Source organism: Equus quagga, chromosome 3, assembly GCF_021613505.1.
Source record: "Equus quagga isolate Etosha38 chromosome 3, UCLA_HA_Equagga_1.0, whole genome shotgun sequence".
Classification (NCBI taxonomy): Eukaryota; Metazoa; Chordata; class Mammalia; order Perissodactyla; family Equidae; genus Equus; species Equus quagga.
In genome coordinates this window covers 49,410,397-49,427,371 of record NC_060269.1, presented here as the reverse complement: position 1 = coordinate 49,427,371, position 16,975 = coordinate 49,410,397, and the positions used below count along the sequence as shown (strand labels likewise).

The following is a 16,975-nucleotide window of genomic DNA, read 5'->3' as shown; positions in this document are numbered from 1 at the left end:
TCTTCAATGAATGAGGAGAAGGCTCTTCTGGGAAGATAGGAAAGGGAGACAATGATAGAGCTCAAAGAACTAAGGGAGAAATTATTTGCAAGTGGCAGTAGAGCAAAAAGGACACCTATCCAATCTCCTGCCCCTGACATACATGGGACATCAGAGTAGAAAAAGCTTCTGTTTGAAGTGAACAGAGTCCTAAAAGGACAGCTATATCCGTAAGGGAAGGAAGTGACTAGGACATCAGGAAAAGAGGCCACAAATGTAGAGTTAGCTGCTCTGAGCTTAGAAATATATCACTAGCCTATGTCCATGAAGTTCAGCTCACTGATTTAGACCAGGGATTGGCAAACTATGGCAAGCAGGCCAGATCCGGCCTGTGGCCTATTTGCGTATGGCCATGAACTTAGAATGGTTTTTACATTTTTAAAGGGTGGTTAATACCACACACACACACACACACGAAAATGCACAAGAAACAGCATTTGACCTGCAACAGCTAAAATATTTGCTATGGCTCTTTACAAAAAAAGTTTGCCAGTCCCTAGTTTACAGAGAAGAAGTACCAAGAAAGTGAGTTACTTTTACTCTGTTCCATGGCCACGGCCCGCAGAAGTTATCTTACAAAGATATGCTGCTGACCGAAAGAGCTCTGGCTAAGGGAGCACAAGTTATCACCGCAAGAACAACACGTTCTACAGACAGTGATTAAAGATGTCATTTAAAAGCCTTACTCTAAAGACAAACTCTCTCTTAGGCTACTGTGGTCCAGCCAGGAGTGACAGGACAATTATGGTCCTAAATGGTAAAGTAAAATTTATCTGTTTTAGTTCCAAGCACTTGGCTTGTTATATTTTATGCTTTGATAGCATGGGGGAAAAACGAGGGACAAATGTTTGAGGGGGAGGAGATCTGCCATTTTCACAAGTTACTCATCTAACAGTATGGCTTTTTAAATATCAGACCAGATAAAACAGTTTTTATTTTCTTTACTATAATTTATGACTCAGTTTTTATAGCCATTTTGAGACTAAATAGGAACCAAAAAAAAAAAAAGGAAATTTTCCAATGACTAAAGAGAAAGAAACTTATTAGGTACCATAAAAACCATACTTTTGCACAGATGACTAAAGCAAAAGCAAATCAGCATCAGTTGCATCACTGAAAATGAATTAGAACCATAAGAAGTGAAATTATGGAAATAAATTTTATTTTAATTTTCAGAAGTAAAAACCTGTAAGACTTTAAAATAAATTGTTAACAAGACTTAGTAGATATCTAGTTACCCTTACACAGCATTAACGTTTTATTTTTCTTTTCTTGAAAATACTCAAATACACTTGCAATGACATCCTTTAGAAAACAGACTAAAAGATACTTGCATTTAACAAGTTCTGTGAAGAACAACATTCTACCACATCCGTGTTTTTCACGATACTTGAAATACTGAGTCATATGTCATTTAACTTCTCTCTTAGAAGAAAAAGTAGCACAGTTGAAATAACTGGTTCATTAATCTTTAGCTCTGTTTCCACAAGTAAAACCTATCACTTTGCACAATGAGAAAGCAGAAGATGCAAACAAAAAGAGCTAACCTGAAATCATTTATCCCTATCAAAAGATCAAGATTAAGTGTGGGAGAGCAACATAAGAACAGTCACTGTTTATTTTTCTTACCATTTATCTGCGGCTCAAAGATAAAAATAATGTACAATCCATCAGTGTATATGCATTCCATATCACATTTTCTCTATTTTATAAGGAAAGGACAGACGTTTAATGTTTAAGAGGAAGATTACTGAAATATTATTACTGAAAGACAACTCTGCTATCACGACTGCTCAAGAAGCATCCACAGGGCCCTCTTAGAAAGCTGGCTGCCGTTCCTGCCCCCAAGTGAGATCAGGTGATCCTGAGTAAACAGGAGGGCAAAAATTAAGACATTTTTTGTCCTCATTCATATTGCTCCCTCCACCCCGGAAATTCAGATTAAATGGATTTTAAAGATATTTTATTTCACTATATCTATTTTAGCAACTTAATGTAAATGAAAAGCAACATTCATTTTTAAATAAAATCATAACACTGTTTTTGAAACTGCAAAAGGGGTTCTCATCAAGTAAGAGAAGTTAAATAACAAATTCTTACATCCAGATAATTATTTACCATAATCAATTCAGGTGTAACTGGAAGCTTTTTCACATTATTTTCAAGTCAAGCAGAGGACAATTATGCCACTGCTGTCATTTCCTCATCCGAGTCATTTGAGTCAGAGTCATTTTTTAGTTCCAATTCCCCTAAATCTTTGTCTATGGCTGTAATAGTTTTCTTCTTGCACTTCTTCGGAAGTGCATCATTAGCACAAATTTTTCTCATTTTAATGTTTGGCAATTTCTTCAGATCAAAATCCCATTCCCTAGACAAAAGAAAGAGAGAGAGGTTTGGCAGAGGGTGAGGTGGGGAAGCAGGAGAAAGTCAACATTCAAAACTGAAAGCAGCAGAAGAAAGTTTATAAATTTATAGCAGATTCATATGCACTAGAAAGAAACAATATAAATGCATCAGAAAAAAAAAAATCCCAAGAACTGAGGCTTGCTTTTCCCATACTTACTGCATTTTCTCACTAAGGTACAACAGCAGTAACTACAGAGAGAATCCGACATATTCAAAACTTCCCAAGCAATATAGGGAATACTAGGCAGAAGTCAGAAGGCGACTCTGTTGCAATCTTTCATTCTCCCTAACCTGAACCTTCTCTATCAGGCCATATGGTATCAAGAATCTCAGAAGTAGGAACTAAATCAGACCTGGCAAATCTGAAAAATGCATAATCAGAATAAGTTTTTCTTTCCACACACAGTGGAAGCCACAGTTAAGTTTCAGTAATCAAACAATTTTTAGGCTTATAATAGGAAACTTACTTTTTCAACCTCAGCCTTTTCTGTGACAATCCTATGTTCATTTACTTTAGAAGCAGTGTGAAGACTGGTTTGAAGATAGAATTCTAACCAGCAACACTAACAGTTTCTGCTAATTTCTTCACTCATTTCTGGCTTTTTTGAGGGCAGGCAGAACAAACATTGTTTTAGAAATAAGGAGCACGCTTATGTACCTGATTAATTAATATTACAGGCAAAAAAAAATTAAGGTATAAAAAGAATATTATATTCCATGTAATTGCATTATAAATACATGTACATGAGCCAAAAAATGAACTAAATCTTATACTATTAGAGCTAATCTTTTATGATTAAATACTAAATATTTTTCTACGAATTCCTAAGTATAAGCACAAAATAAGCTTAAAGGTTTCAAAGAATATGAATAGAGTTAAATTTATCTAATTTCAATTAACATAAAATTTCAGACCCATCAACATAGTCTAATTAAGACTAAAATGATTAATAAAAACCATTTTTTAAAGATAACCCATGTTTGGGCCAGCCCCGTGGCTGAGTGGTTAAGTTCACATGCTCTGCTTCAGCGTCCCAGGGTTTCGTCAGTTTGGATCCTGGGCGCGGACATGGCACCGCTCATCAGACCATGCTGCAATAGTGTCCCACATGCCACAACCAGAAGGACCCACAACTAAAAAATATACAACTATGTACTGGGGGGATTTGGGGAGAAAAAGCAAAAAAAAAAAAAAAAAAAACAAAAGAAAGATAAGCCATGTGTGAAAACTAAAAAATTGAAATCCTACCCAGCAGTCTCTCTGGTCACAAAAGTGTACAGTAGAGAGATCACTGGACCAACTGGCTCTTGATGACTTAGCCCTTTCCCTGGTATCACTTCCCATTAAGCATCTTCTCCAGAAAAGGGTGCTGCGAACAGCCTGGGGATGGGACTCTGAGCCATCAAGTCTGCTGCCGTTATTTTACCTTTATAAAAAATAAGACCTGGGGGGGCTGGCCCCGTGGCCGAGTGGTTAAGTTCGTGCACTCTGCTGCAGGCGGCCCAGTGTTTCGTTGGTTCGAATCCTGGGCATGGACATGGCACCGCTCATCAGACCACTCTGAGGCAGCATCCCACATGCCACAACTAGAAGGACCCACAACGAAGAATATACAACTATGCACCGGGGGGCTTTGGGGAGAAAAAGGAAAAATAAAATCTTTAAAAAATATATATATATATTTATAAAAAAATAAATAAATAAAAAATAAGACCGGGGAGAAACAGTGAGATCAAGTTCTTTTAAGTACTACATTAAAGTATTTTAAAATACTCTGAAAAACAAATAAAAGCACCATATCACTATCATTTCAGTGTATATAAGATGTTCAAATAAACACAACTTGGGAAAATTCCTCCACTGATGAAAGAGAAAAGTCCAAAAGAAACCCCTAATTTGGTTTTGGCTCTAATATCTAGACTCAAAAGGAAGAAAGTTTATGTCTCCTGTATTTCACACACAGCTTCAAAGAACAATAAAAATGACAGACTCACCTAAAAGTTTTCAGATTACCCATATCTACAATGTCTGGAATCTCTGGGAAAGAAAATAATTTATATCTTTTAGGCAATGTTTTCTAAATTACAACATTTCATAGTTCCTCTTTTATTATCTCAGATACAACAAATAATAATTGACAGACAGCAAGAACATTCAAAGCAAGACAAAATTTCAAAGCATTGTTATAATGCTGTATGAAAAGTTAAGTTTTGCAAGTATAAAGGGCTTAGTTTAAGGTGATTTAGGGGGCCGGCCCAGTGGTGCAGTGGTTAAGGTTGCATGTTCTGCTTAGGTGGCCCAGGCTTCACTAGTTCAGATCCTGGGTGTGGACCTATTCACTGCTTATCAAGCCATGCTGTGGCAGGCGTCCCACATATAAAGAAGAGGAAGATGGGCACAGATGTTAACTCAAGGCCAGTCTTCCACAGCAAAAAGAGGAGGATTGGCAGCAGACGTTAGCTCAGGGCTAATCTTCCTCAAAAAAAAAAATAGATACATATTCTGCTAACTTTCGACTTAGCTTGCTCTTCATTTTTCAGTTCAAAAGAAGGTGATTTAAGAACGCTATTAAAAAATAAATTCTAGCACAGAATCTGTAAAATAAAACAAACCTATTAACAAAATAAACCCTGTCCTTTTAAACCATAAAAGATACCTGGCAAATTCTAACTATCAATTCCCTTAAAACAACATGCTAGGTTGTTTTACATATTTTCTTGGTGAAAAGTACACTTTTTTCAAGAATATACTTCACTTTGGCAAAGGAGAGTTCATCTGAGGAACGCAAACATTATTTAATATTAAAAAATCACACTATTCAAAATGTGAAAAAAATGTAAAGACAAACTATAATCAATAGATGCTTAAAAAAGTTAAAAAACTTTAGGCCCATTTTTAATAAAAACTAGGTATACGACAGTTCCTTACCATGATCAGAAAGTTTATCAAAATTCAATATGCATAGTCATACTTATTGCAGGAACACAGAGGCATGTGTAACAAAAATGGGAACACTGTGGCAAAAATTCTGGCAATGCAGTAAAATATTAATTAAAACCCAGTATCAATTAATAAAAAAGAGAAAATAAAAATGTTTGACATCATTGTTTTACAACAGTTTCAGAACATAAGAGAATGACTGGCCAGGTGATTAAAGGGTGTAAATTAAGCACAAGTTTTTTTTTTTAAAGAAATCCTAATCAAATGGGTCAGAAATAGTTATACCACCATGCGGCAAGGAGGGGGAGGTGTTAATATCTAGTCTTTTCTGAACCTTATCTAAATAGAATTTTGGTGACAAACAATGTGCCTACATTTCTACACACTTCTGAACTTGTTAGAGATCACAAACCTTCTTTCACCACATTCCCTGACTGTGGAAGGAGCACTGTGGCAGAGTTGGCAGAACACCAGATTTGAGTTTTAGTACTGGCTCTATCACCAATAAATGTTTTACCTTGGATGTGCTCTGTTAATTACTGTTAATTAATGTGGCAGCTACATGTGGAATAGACCTTAGGAGGAAAGAGCAGAAGTATGGAGACCAACTGGAGGCTGTTACAATGGTAAGGTGAGATGACGGTGGCTTGAATTAAGGAGACGGTGGTAGTAGCAGTCAAAGTCATCAGATCCTAAACATATTTTGCTGATGAGTTGGATGTGGAATGCGAAAGCAACTGCAGGGTTTCTGACCTGAGCAACTGGGCAAGTGGTGATGCCACTGACTGAAATACAGATCTTGCAGGAGGAGCAAGTTTTAGGAGGCAAGCTGGACTTTGCTTTGGGACATGTCAAGTTTGAGATGCCTATAAGACATTCAAATAGAGATTTTGAGAAACCCAAGTTTGGCAATGCAAGTCTGGAGTTCTAGAGACAAGTCAGTGTTGACAATATAAATTTGGAAGTTATCAGCCTTTAAATGGTATTTAAAACCACAGGGACTGAATGAAATCAACTTAGGAATTGGTGTAAAAAGAAAAGAGAAGAGGCTCAAGGCGAGGGATCTGGGCCAACATTTAGTTTGTGAAGACAAGGAAGATTCAACTTAGGAAACTGAAAAGTCATAGGCAGTGAACTAGGAAGAAAAGTAGGAAAGGTCGGGGTCTTCTATACCAAATAAAAAATGTGACAAGAAAATGAAGTGATCAATGCCCATTATAGCAACTACTTGTCTCAGCAACTTAAGGTCATCAAGGATGAGTACTTCTAGTTGAGTGGTGGGGACAAAAGCCTAATTAAAGTGGGATCCTAAAAAAATGGAAAATGAGAAAAGAGAGACTAGTACAGACAAATTTTACACTCTTAGAAGGTAACTACTTAGGTGAAAAGGACGTGGGACTGACTGAATCACTCCCTCAACCTCCTGCATTAGGTGCTATGTCAGGCACTTTGATAAATTAAATCTCATTTAACTTTTAAACGACCTGGGGGGAAGGAGGTATATGCTATATATCTCAATTTTTATTTATTTATTTTTTTTGGTGAGGAAGGTTGGCTCTGGGCTAACGTCTGTTGCCAAGCTTCCTCTTTTTGCTGAGGAAGATTGCTGCTGAGCTAACATCTGTGCCAATCTTCCTCTATTTTGTATGTGGGACATCACCACAGCATGGCTTGATGAGCAGTGTGCAGGTCTACACCCAGGATCTGAACCTGTGAACCCCGAGCCACCGAAGCAGTGTGTGGGAATTTAACCACTATGCCACCAGGCCAGCCCCTATTTATCTCAATTTTTAAGCTAATGAAAACAAGGCCTTGGGGGGTTAAGTAACTTACCCTGTTATACAGTAAACTCTAAGGGTTTAAGCCCAGATTTATCTAGGTCTAAAGCTATCCTCTGTTTTCTCAGTTAAGAAACTCACTTCTTAGGAATGATGAAAAGGAACTGCCATCTACTTCAGGGTTTCTAGGGTTACTATAGTGTAAGTGCCTGACATTAAGCTTTTTGATTGTAATATAAGTGCCTGACTCTGAACTTCTGATTGCTGAGACATCCATTTAAGACATCCATCTCAAATAAACATATTTCCAGCTGTATCACATAGCTACTAGGAAAACGACTAGGTAAGGAATGAGGCCACCCCCACTCCTAAACTTCCCCTTTTAGAAAGCCCTAGGTAACCTAGATAACTGACCACCTGAGTGACCCTCTTCCCTTCTCAAGCCCTAATTCCTACTCTCATGTTTTAAATTTGCCAATAAAGAGTGAACCCCTGAAACCCTAGGCACACTATCCTTAGACCGTAATAAAGGCAGACCCCCAGTATGTGCTCCCTCCCTCTTTCTCTACCCAAGACCTCGCTGTGTGGCCCTCTGGTGTGCTGTGTACCCTCCAGGACTTATGAGTAATAAATATTGCTTTTTCCAAAGTTCCCTGTTGGTCGTTACCGAGGTGTGTCCTGTAAAAATAAAGAGAATGACAAGGACCGGTCCAGCCACAACAGTGGCTCCCACTGAGGAAATGGCTGTGGGGGCTCGCCACAAGTAGTACAGACTTGGGCAAGTGCCTCAGGTGTTTCTAGCAGACAGCATCACCATCAACAGGCTGAGACCGACACAACAGTTACCCACAGGCTATTTCCTTTAGAGTCTTATACTTTACTGTTATTATTAAAATTTAAAAATTTAATTTTGTTATTAAATATTTCATTTATTATACTTTCCAAACAAATCCACATCATAGAAATGCCTACAGGGAGCAGGCAGGGAATGTGAATGAAGGAATGTTCAGGACTATGGCAAGCTTGAGAATATATGGGCAAGTCCAAACAGGACAGCTGCTACTCCACTCGAGCAGATTATGTTGCCAGACCATCTGATTTTTTAAGCGAAGCCAGAAATCTACATTTTTCATGTGAAATGATATTTTTTATAATGACAATTAATAAGCCAATCAAATACTACATGTAGGCCATATGTAGCTTTTGGGTTGTCACCTGTTTGTGGGCTTTGCAAGCCTTAAGTACCTGCTCCTACTAAGTGCTTTTCTTCAGATGGTGTGGGTAAACTAATAACATACTTGTCTTCAGGAATGGTAAGAAATGCCACAAATCTAAGAATGAGTATTGAATTTTTATAGTTTCTCAAGAATGACTGCAACAAGTAGGTACTACAAGAATTACAAAGATGAGGACACAGCACCTAGTTGGAGATGGGCAGGTAATAACTCTATAACAAAGCAAATCAGGTATGTGCCAGAGGGAGAGAATAACTTTAGCGTCACAGCAGAAAGATATGATGTCACTCTCACAATTGGTAAGTTCGGGAATGCAGGGGGAAAAGAGAATGAATTAAAAAATTATTTCATACACTCACAAAAGAAATCAAAGACAGAATATCACACTAAACTGAATAGAATAAATAAAATTAAACCTCTGAAATGAATTACGAATCTGATATCGCTATGTATTTTAGAAGGAAAAAAGGAAAATCACAGTGAACACACCGAGGCCATATCCCTCATACTGCTGTCGCTCCCGCTCCATCGTCTGCTTGATGACTGTCTCCCGGGAACAGTGCCGCCTCCCCTGCCTGTCTTTGATGCTGTTATGTAATTCTATCTGCTCCAGCTCACTGCTGAATCGATTTAAATACCTGAAAAATAAGACAATGATTGGAGTAACAAAGTCTGTATGTTTGGCTTCTAGTACTTCATTTTAAACATAATCCCCAGCCTTTGCTTGTCCTTTAAATTCTTACGTTCCTCTAAGCTCCTCAAGTCCTCAGACCTCAGACTTTCCCTGGATAATTCACCCTTGTCCAAAATTTCAGGGACCAAATCACTGCCTGCTATTAAAGTATCTGTTCAACTCCAGGTCCTCACATTCCACCATCCCCTGGATGTCTCCGTTTGGATGTCCTGCAGAGGCTTAACACATCAACACTGAACTTGTCTTCACGCCTGCCCCCATCCAACCCCCAGCAAACCTGCTCCATCTCTTTGGCTCCCTGTCTCAGGAAACAGTACAATCATTCATCTAGTTGCCCAAGAGAGGAATGCAGGTGTCCTCCTTGACTCCTCTCTGACCCTTTTATGCCACATCTAAGCTTTCACTAAAGATTGAAACTTCTACCTTCTTAACAACTCTGTAATCCTTCATTTTCTTCACCACACGGCTACTAACCCAGCAGAGGTCACTGTCATCTCTTGCCTAGAGTGCTTCACCAACCTCTCAACAGTCTCCTGGCCAAAGCCATGCCCCCTCAGGCCATTATCCTCATTCTCACTCTGTGACCTTTCCAACGTTTAGCCGTGCTCATCTCGAGCGCCTGCTGTAAAAGCCTCCAGTGGTTCCCAATGTCCTCTGATGAAGTCCAAACTCTTACGGTGATACTTGTCTTTCATGAGCTGGTTGTCACCTATTGTACCTGTCACAATTCCCTCCCTGTTCTTTTGGTCATATTAAATGTCTGGCACATCACTAAACGTGTCACTCTCACCTCTGGGCCTTTTAGATATTGTTCTCTCTGCCTAGAGGCTCTTCCAACCACCCTACCTCAATCTGCTAACCCCTATCCTTCAGGCATCAGTTTGAGGATATCTCTCCAGGAAACCTTTCCTGATCACCAGAAACTGGCTTAAGTACAACTCTGAGGCCCAGAAAGGTTACAAACTTACTACAGCGGCCAGGCTACGATAGGAATCCAAAGCCTTTTTGATAACAAAGCCCATTTGCTCTTCTACAAATCCAGAACAGAACTGTCTCTTGAAGAATCAGACTGGAGAATTTCTTTTTCTGACCCTTTGTTCCTAACATGCCCAGTGTTTACCTTTCGATTAATTCACAAGCATCTTTCTTTGAATATCCCACTTTTTTGGGATCAAGATGATTTTGAAACCACTGCAGTTTTTCACCTGTAACAACAAGTACCAAGATAGTTTAACACCACAAGTCATCATTTAAGCAAGAAGTATTCATTATAATTTTCAACATCAATGTGTTTAACAGTATCAAAATTTATTTCAATGTTAAATATAAAACCTTGTGTGGGCTCAAAGCTAATTAAACCAGTCTGTCAGAAACTAAATTGTCACATTTTAACTTGGGAAAGAGACAGGGGTGAAAGAAATGCTTTTCTGTATGTATTTTCTTACCCAATAAGAAGGCAAAATTTTTTTTTAAAAAAAGAACACTTTAACACAACATGAAGTTCTAAGTAGTTAAAAAGCAAGAGATAGAACTTGTCTAAAATAAAATGAAAATTTAATTAGATTAATGAGGAAAATGGTATTTGCTGAATATTTAACAAGCAGCAGGCATGATGTCAAGAGCTTTACAATCCTGAGGATTAGTACTGTTATTATCCCCATGTACAGATGAGAAAGGTTAAGCAACCTGCCCAGGGCCTCAAAATTAACAAATACATTAAGCAGACAAGATCTGCCAGATACCGTGCAAAGAGTGACCGAGATTTATTACCAAAGAGCTAAGACATGAATAATCTGACCATCAGAGTCACTTTCAGTTAGATTTCTCAATATTACGGATCAAAAAATGGCCCTACTCGAGATACTGATAACCCATTTAGAAATATTATTCTATTACCTGATGAAGCATTAAAGATAAGGGCTCAAATACCTTTAATTTTAGTAATAAAGTCTAATAGTCACTATTTTGAAATCTCCGGCTTATCAATAAAACTTTGCTAACAGTAATTTGACACCTCCTAAAAAAAGATTGTGACACTGAGATACAGACTGAGGATGTATGTATCCACATCATTAAATACGAATTGCCGTTTCCAAAATACTTAGACCATAATCCTTCATAATTCTAATTGTTAGGGAGCTAGAATTAAACTTCAGATATAGGTAGGTAAGTAGACAGAGTAGACAGATAGGTGATAGATAGAGGTAGACGGGTAGGTAGGTAGATAAATATAAACTACACAGTTTCTGGAAAACTGAGCTAGATATTAACACTATTTGCTCTAAGAGTTTAATGACTGATTTTATTTTGTTTTGTTTTAATCAAATCTGGTAAAGAAAATTCACGTAGATAAAAATAGTATTTCACTAGGAGAGTCAAAAGAAAAACAGGTATAGCGCAGAACTTCACCGTACTGTACCCAGAATCTCAAATAAGTAAATCTACTTACCGACAAGGTTGAGACGTAACGCCTTTTCATTCTTCAGCCTTAGAGGAAAAGGTGCATAACGTGTTAGAAAATTTCCAAAGCAAGTTTTAAAAATCTGTCAAAAATAATAAGAAGAAAAGTTGCCCAAAGAACCTTCATTCAAGGATCATTCTTTTATGCACATGAAATTAATTTTGTTAACAGAGAAACATTGAACGCCATGCTTCTCTCTTAAATCACTAGAACAAAATGTTGTCAGAAACTTTTTTTAGCTCTTCAATGACTAAAGGACACCTATAGAACAAATCGTTTTTCTTTTTTTTTAAGATTGGCACCTGCACTAACAGCTGGTGCCAATCTTTTTTTTTCTGTTTTTTCTTCTCCCTAAAGCCCTCTGGTGCATAGTTGTATATTCTAGTTGTGAGTGCCTCTGGTTGTGCTGTGTGGGACACCACCACAACATGACCTGATGAGCGGTGTCATGTCCGTGCCCAGGATTCAAACCAGTGAAACCCTGGGCCTCCGAAACGGGGCATACAAACTTAACTACTCAGACACAGGGCCAGCCCCAACAAACCAGTTTTGAAAACACCAGTGAAAGCTTGATTGGGTTATGAATGTTCAGGCGGTTTTGCAATATGCAGAATATATGTGTATAAAAGAGTAATGAATACCTGCTAGAAGACTGAGTGCTGTCACCAAGACCAAAACGCATTACCGTCACCTCTTAACCTTCCACAAGAACAAAACAACGTTCACTTTTCATAAACTTGGAAACAACTATACCGGAGAAAAAGAACTCATTTATTCTCAGAAAACAGTCCAGGTAAAATATGACTCCTATTGTTGATATCCTCAATACTAATTCTTTCAGAAGAGATCTTTAGGTAGCTAGTTTTTGCTACACTTTATGCTGGCTACTGGGGATACAGCAATGAACAAAAAATCCACTGGCCCAGCCCTAACAAAGCAGACCAGAATTACCCTCTTGCTTTAAACAACTAGAAAACTGGAGAAATAAAATGAAGACTTTCTAATAAAAACTTTTTAGCCATAGAAGGGGAGTAGATATTCACAACACAAATAACTAGCTTTCAGAATATGCAAACAGTTCTTACTACTTAATAAAAAAACAATTCAATACCAAAAAGGGCAGAAGATTTTAACAGATTTTTCATCAAATTAAAGACATACATATAACCAATAAGCACACAAAAAGATAGCGAACATCGTCAGTCATCAAGATGTGCAAACTGAAACCACACTGAGATACACCATACATCTCTTAGGTTGGCTAACATTTTTTTAAAAAACCTATACTACAACATGTTTGAGAGGATACGGAGCAAATGTAACTCTTATATACTGGTGGTGAAAATACAAAATGGTACTATCACTTTGAATAAGGCAATTTCTTACATACTCAAACATTACACCTACCATATGATCAGCAATTTTTAAAATCTTAATTTCTTATAAACTCAATTTCTTATATACTTAAACATATATCTAGCATATGACCCAGCAATTCCAGTTCTAGAAACTGGAAGAAAAAGGAAAACACATGTCCATACAAACATTGTGCGTGAATGTTCATGGCAGCTTTATTCATAACAGCAGAGGTTGGCAAATTTTTTCTTAAATGGACAGACAGTAACATGCTAGGCTTTGTGGGCCATGTGGTCAGTCTCTGTCACAACTACTCACTTCTGCCATTATAGCCTGAAAGCAGCCAGACAATATGAAAGAAATGGGTATAGCTGCTTTACAATGTAACTTTTTTGATAAAAACAGGTGGCTGGGCCCTTAGTTTGCAGACCTCGAAAAAAGCCAAAAAACTGTAAACAATCTAAATGACCAGCAACAGCTGAATGGATAAAAAAACTGCATTGCATATCCATACAATGGAATACTATTCAGTAATAAAGGAGAAAAGCAACTAATATATGAAATAACACGGATGAATTTCACAAACGTTATGCTAAGTGCAAAGCTGGCACAAAAAATTATATACAGTATGATTACATTTATATAAAGCATTAGGAAAGACAAATCTCACCTATCAAAATAGAACGCAAACCAGGGGTGGCCTGAGGCTAGGGGCGGAGAATGAGGATTGATTGGGAAGATACATAAGTGAATCATTTGAGAGATTGAAAATGCAGTATATATACCGATCATGGTGGTTATACCGATGTATTGGCAAAATCCCAAATCTGCACACTTAAAATACATTCATTTTATTGTATGTTATTTACACCTCAAAGCTGATTTAAAAAAATACAGAACACTTCATTACAAGGTAAAGAATGGCTCTGAGAGGAATTCATTCCTTTCAAATAAGCCTAGAAGAAAGAATGTAGTTAGAAGTCAAGTTGCAATAATTCTGAATGAACTCAACGGGGATTGAACTAGAGTAGTTCTCAGTCGGGATGAAAAAAAGTAGAGAGATTTGAGATTAATTATCAAAAGTAGTTGTTTCCTACATTCTTACTCATTATGCTTAGTTTCTCTTCATTAATTTTCCATACAAAGTCATTTTCATTTGGTATCCAGAGTTCTTGGCTACATACCCAACAGGACAAGACATGACAGGTACATAGCAACAAAATACCACTATGCTGAGAAATCACAAAATAAAGCTAAAATCATGATAGAGAATAGCCAGTTGCTGCCTCTGAATTGTGCACCACTTGAAATGTGCTAGTCTTCAAACCATAATAGTTTCTTTTAATTTGAAAAGAAGCACTATTTCTCATAGTCCTGAATCAGAACTTTCAAATGCTGAAGATGAAGAACATGTTCGAACTCTTACTCTATGCTATCACTGACTCCTGAAGCATCTTTAAGTAACACAGTCCATCACTAAGAGTCAACCTGATCAACTCAGCAGGTCTAGTTTTGTATCCTCTAGCATTGGTTAAAGGCACTACACCCTAACAGACACCCTCCCTGATCTTCCCCCAACCTCTCTTTCTGCCTAATAAGAAACCTTCGGAGGTGGTACAAAGAATCCTGGGTTCTGGTGAAAAGTATGGAAAGTGTATATTCCAAACTACCTGGCTACTTTTGTTCCTGAGAAAACCAAGTATTCTTTGATAGGCAGATACTACAAAAAGGTGGTAGTATCTAAGATGATCCCCACTGATTCTTGCCTCTGATATTCACGTCCTTGAACTCTTTGAGTACGGCTAGACCTAGTAACTGGCTCCGAACAAAAAACAGTGCAATAGTGATGAATGTCATTCCAAAATTAGGTTACAAAGACTGTCTTCCAACTTGGTCACTCCCTCTGACTCTGAGAGCCCTTGTTCTGGGGGAACCAAGCCGCCATGTTTTGAGTAACCCTATGGAGGAGCTCACGTGGCAAGGAACTGATGTCTGCAGCCAACAGCCAGCCATGACTTGAGGTCTGCCAATAGCCATGAGTAAGCTTGGAAGCAGAACCTCTCCCTATCAAGCTCTGAAATGAACACAGCCCCAGCCCACATCTTGACTGTAGCCTTATGAGAGACCCTGAGCTAGAAGCACCCAGTTAAGTGGCAACGGGATTCATGACCAAGAAACTGTTTCAAGCTGTTAAGTTGTGGTATAATTTCTTACACAGCAATAGATAACTAAAGCAGTATCTGATAACTACTTTACTTATTATTTACATTATTATTTATTCCAAAAAGCCACAGGCACCTGAAGTTCAAGTTAAGTCCTCCTGGTACCTTTTCTGTCATCTTACAGTTGTTCCAACAATCTGAGTGCCTTGTCATCATCTTTTGAAAACATGCAACAGGATTTACTTGGTTTTAACAGAGATAAAATGTCTCCTTTAAAAAAATTATATTTAAGGGGAAAAGATTTTAAAATATTAAATAAATAATACTAAGGGTCAGTGGTTCTTATAGTGTAGTCTTTGAAACAGCAGCAACAGCAGCAACAGCATCAACATTACCTGGAAACTTATTAGAAATAGAAAATCTTGGCCCTGTCCTAGACCTTCGGAATGGAAAATTCTAGGGGTGGAGCCCAACAAACTGTTTTAACACACCCTACACGTGTTTCTCCTATACACTAAAGTTTGTAAAATACTAGTATAGGTGATAGTAGAAGTTGCAAAATCATAGAAGTAGTATGTTATGTCAAAAAAGAACATAGCAAAATTCACAAAAGTGATACATAAATATTTGAAGTTTGAAAATTTGTTTTAAAGCAACACTGCTGTCATCATCATACCATTTATTTTAAAAAAAAGACCCTTCCTTAAAAAAAGAGAAAAAAATTAACTACACTATCATAGAACTTGACTATTCTCTTCTTGAAAACTTCCAACCAAATCACTGTGAAACAGTTAACCTTTACTAAACATAGCTTTAGGTCTTAGGCAAGGAATCAATAAATAACAATGAAAATGATGGTTTCTATCAGCTAGTATGCAAATTTATTTAGCATTATTAAAATGGTAAGACTATCCTAAAATAGTCAAAATGATGATTTTTATTGTCTTCATAACTTCATTTTAAGAATTTTTCTGTTTGTTACTACAGCAGTTCTTGGGGACTCCCCCAGGTGAAAGATTCAGGGGAGAACTGGCAAATTATACAGTGTGGGCTGCTGATCAGAAAAGGACAACTAAGGGACAGGAAGGGGGGAAAAGAAGAGACATTATACACATATTTCAAATTCTCCTATAAATTCTTCACATCAAGAATACAGACCAACTTTCAGAATGGCAGAATAAGGACCTATGAATCCACTCCTCCATAAAAGCAAAGAGAACACTAACAAAACTTATCAGAATCAACTTTTTCAGAAGTATGGAAATTAACCAAAGGCTTGTAACAATTCGAGGAGCATTCACTCCAGAAAAATGGCTCAGTCTCACTAAAAGTAGCAAGCTTTGCAGTGTTTTAATTTGCCCTAATCCCATTTCCCTCTCGCCAGCTCTGCACTACTCTTGAAAGCTAACAGACTAGCAACTCATGGTAGTTATAGAAACCATCCTCTTAGCAACCACTAGAACAGATCATGTTTGGAATTCCTCAAAAGCTCCACCCCTAGAGAACTGTCACCATTTGACCAGACAGGCAGCATACTGAAAAGCTCCATTCTGGGAGTTAGTTTGTCTCTATTTGATCTGACTCAGGGCTCTCTCGGTGGGAACAGCCCTACCCCCAGGGTGTTTTTAGAAAACAATCACCTGCAACTTTTTAACACAGCAGCTGCCTGAGGGATATTACCAGTTGGGGGCTAGCAAAACCAAAAAATTCGAAAGGAAAAACTCAGGAATGGAGGTCCATAGAGGGCTTTGAAAAACTAGCTCCAACATATTCCTGGGAATCTAGAATGCCACATACACAGTTGAGACTGTGTCCATGCCAAAGAAAGACCTGAGAAGGTCCTACTCTCTCACCTTTGGCTAAGCTTGATGCTCTGTGAAACAAGAAACAAAGTCCACTCCTA

The 16,975-nt window shown here is 37.8% G+C and overlaps 1 protein-coding gene across 4 annotated transcripts in view; it reads right to left on the bottom strand.

Annotated features, from left to right (window-relative positions):
- Window positions 1-1,198: 1,198 nt before the first annotated feature.
- The window catches only part of TMA16 (translation machinery associated 16 homolog), a 33,295-nt gene continuing 17,518 nt past the window's right edge, over window positions 1,199-16,975 (bottom strand). The window contains exons 5-10 of one of the 4 annotated variants that reach the window (XR_006888038.1): window positions 11,543-11,580; window positions 10,214-10,298; window positions 8,889-9,037; window positions 4,441-4,483; window positions 2,158-2,407; window positions 1,199-1,903 (exon numbers count right to left, since the gene is read on the bottom strand). Coding sequence is in view for 3 of the 4 variants with exons in the window: in XM_046657426.1 (XP_046513382.1) it covers window positions 6,005-6,252; window positions 8,889-9,037; window positions 10,214-10,298; window positions 11,543-11,580 (520 nt within the window). In the remaining variant the exon portion in view is untranslated. Of the gene's footprint in view, window positions 2,408-4,440; window positions 4,484-4,894; window positions 6,253-8,888; window positions 9,038-10,213; window positions 10,299-11,542; window positions 11,581-16,975 lie in introns of those variants that run through there. The other 3 variants (XM_046657428.1, XM_046657426.1, XM_046657427.1) reach the window with 3 other exon arrangements.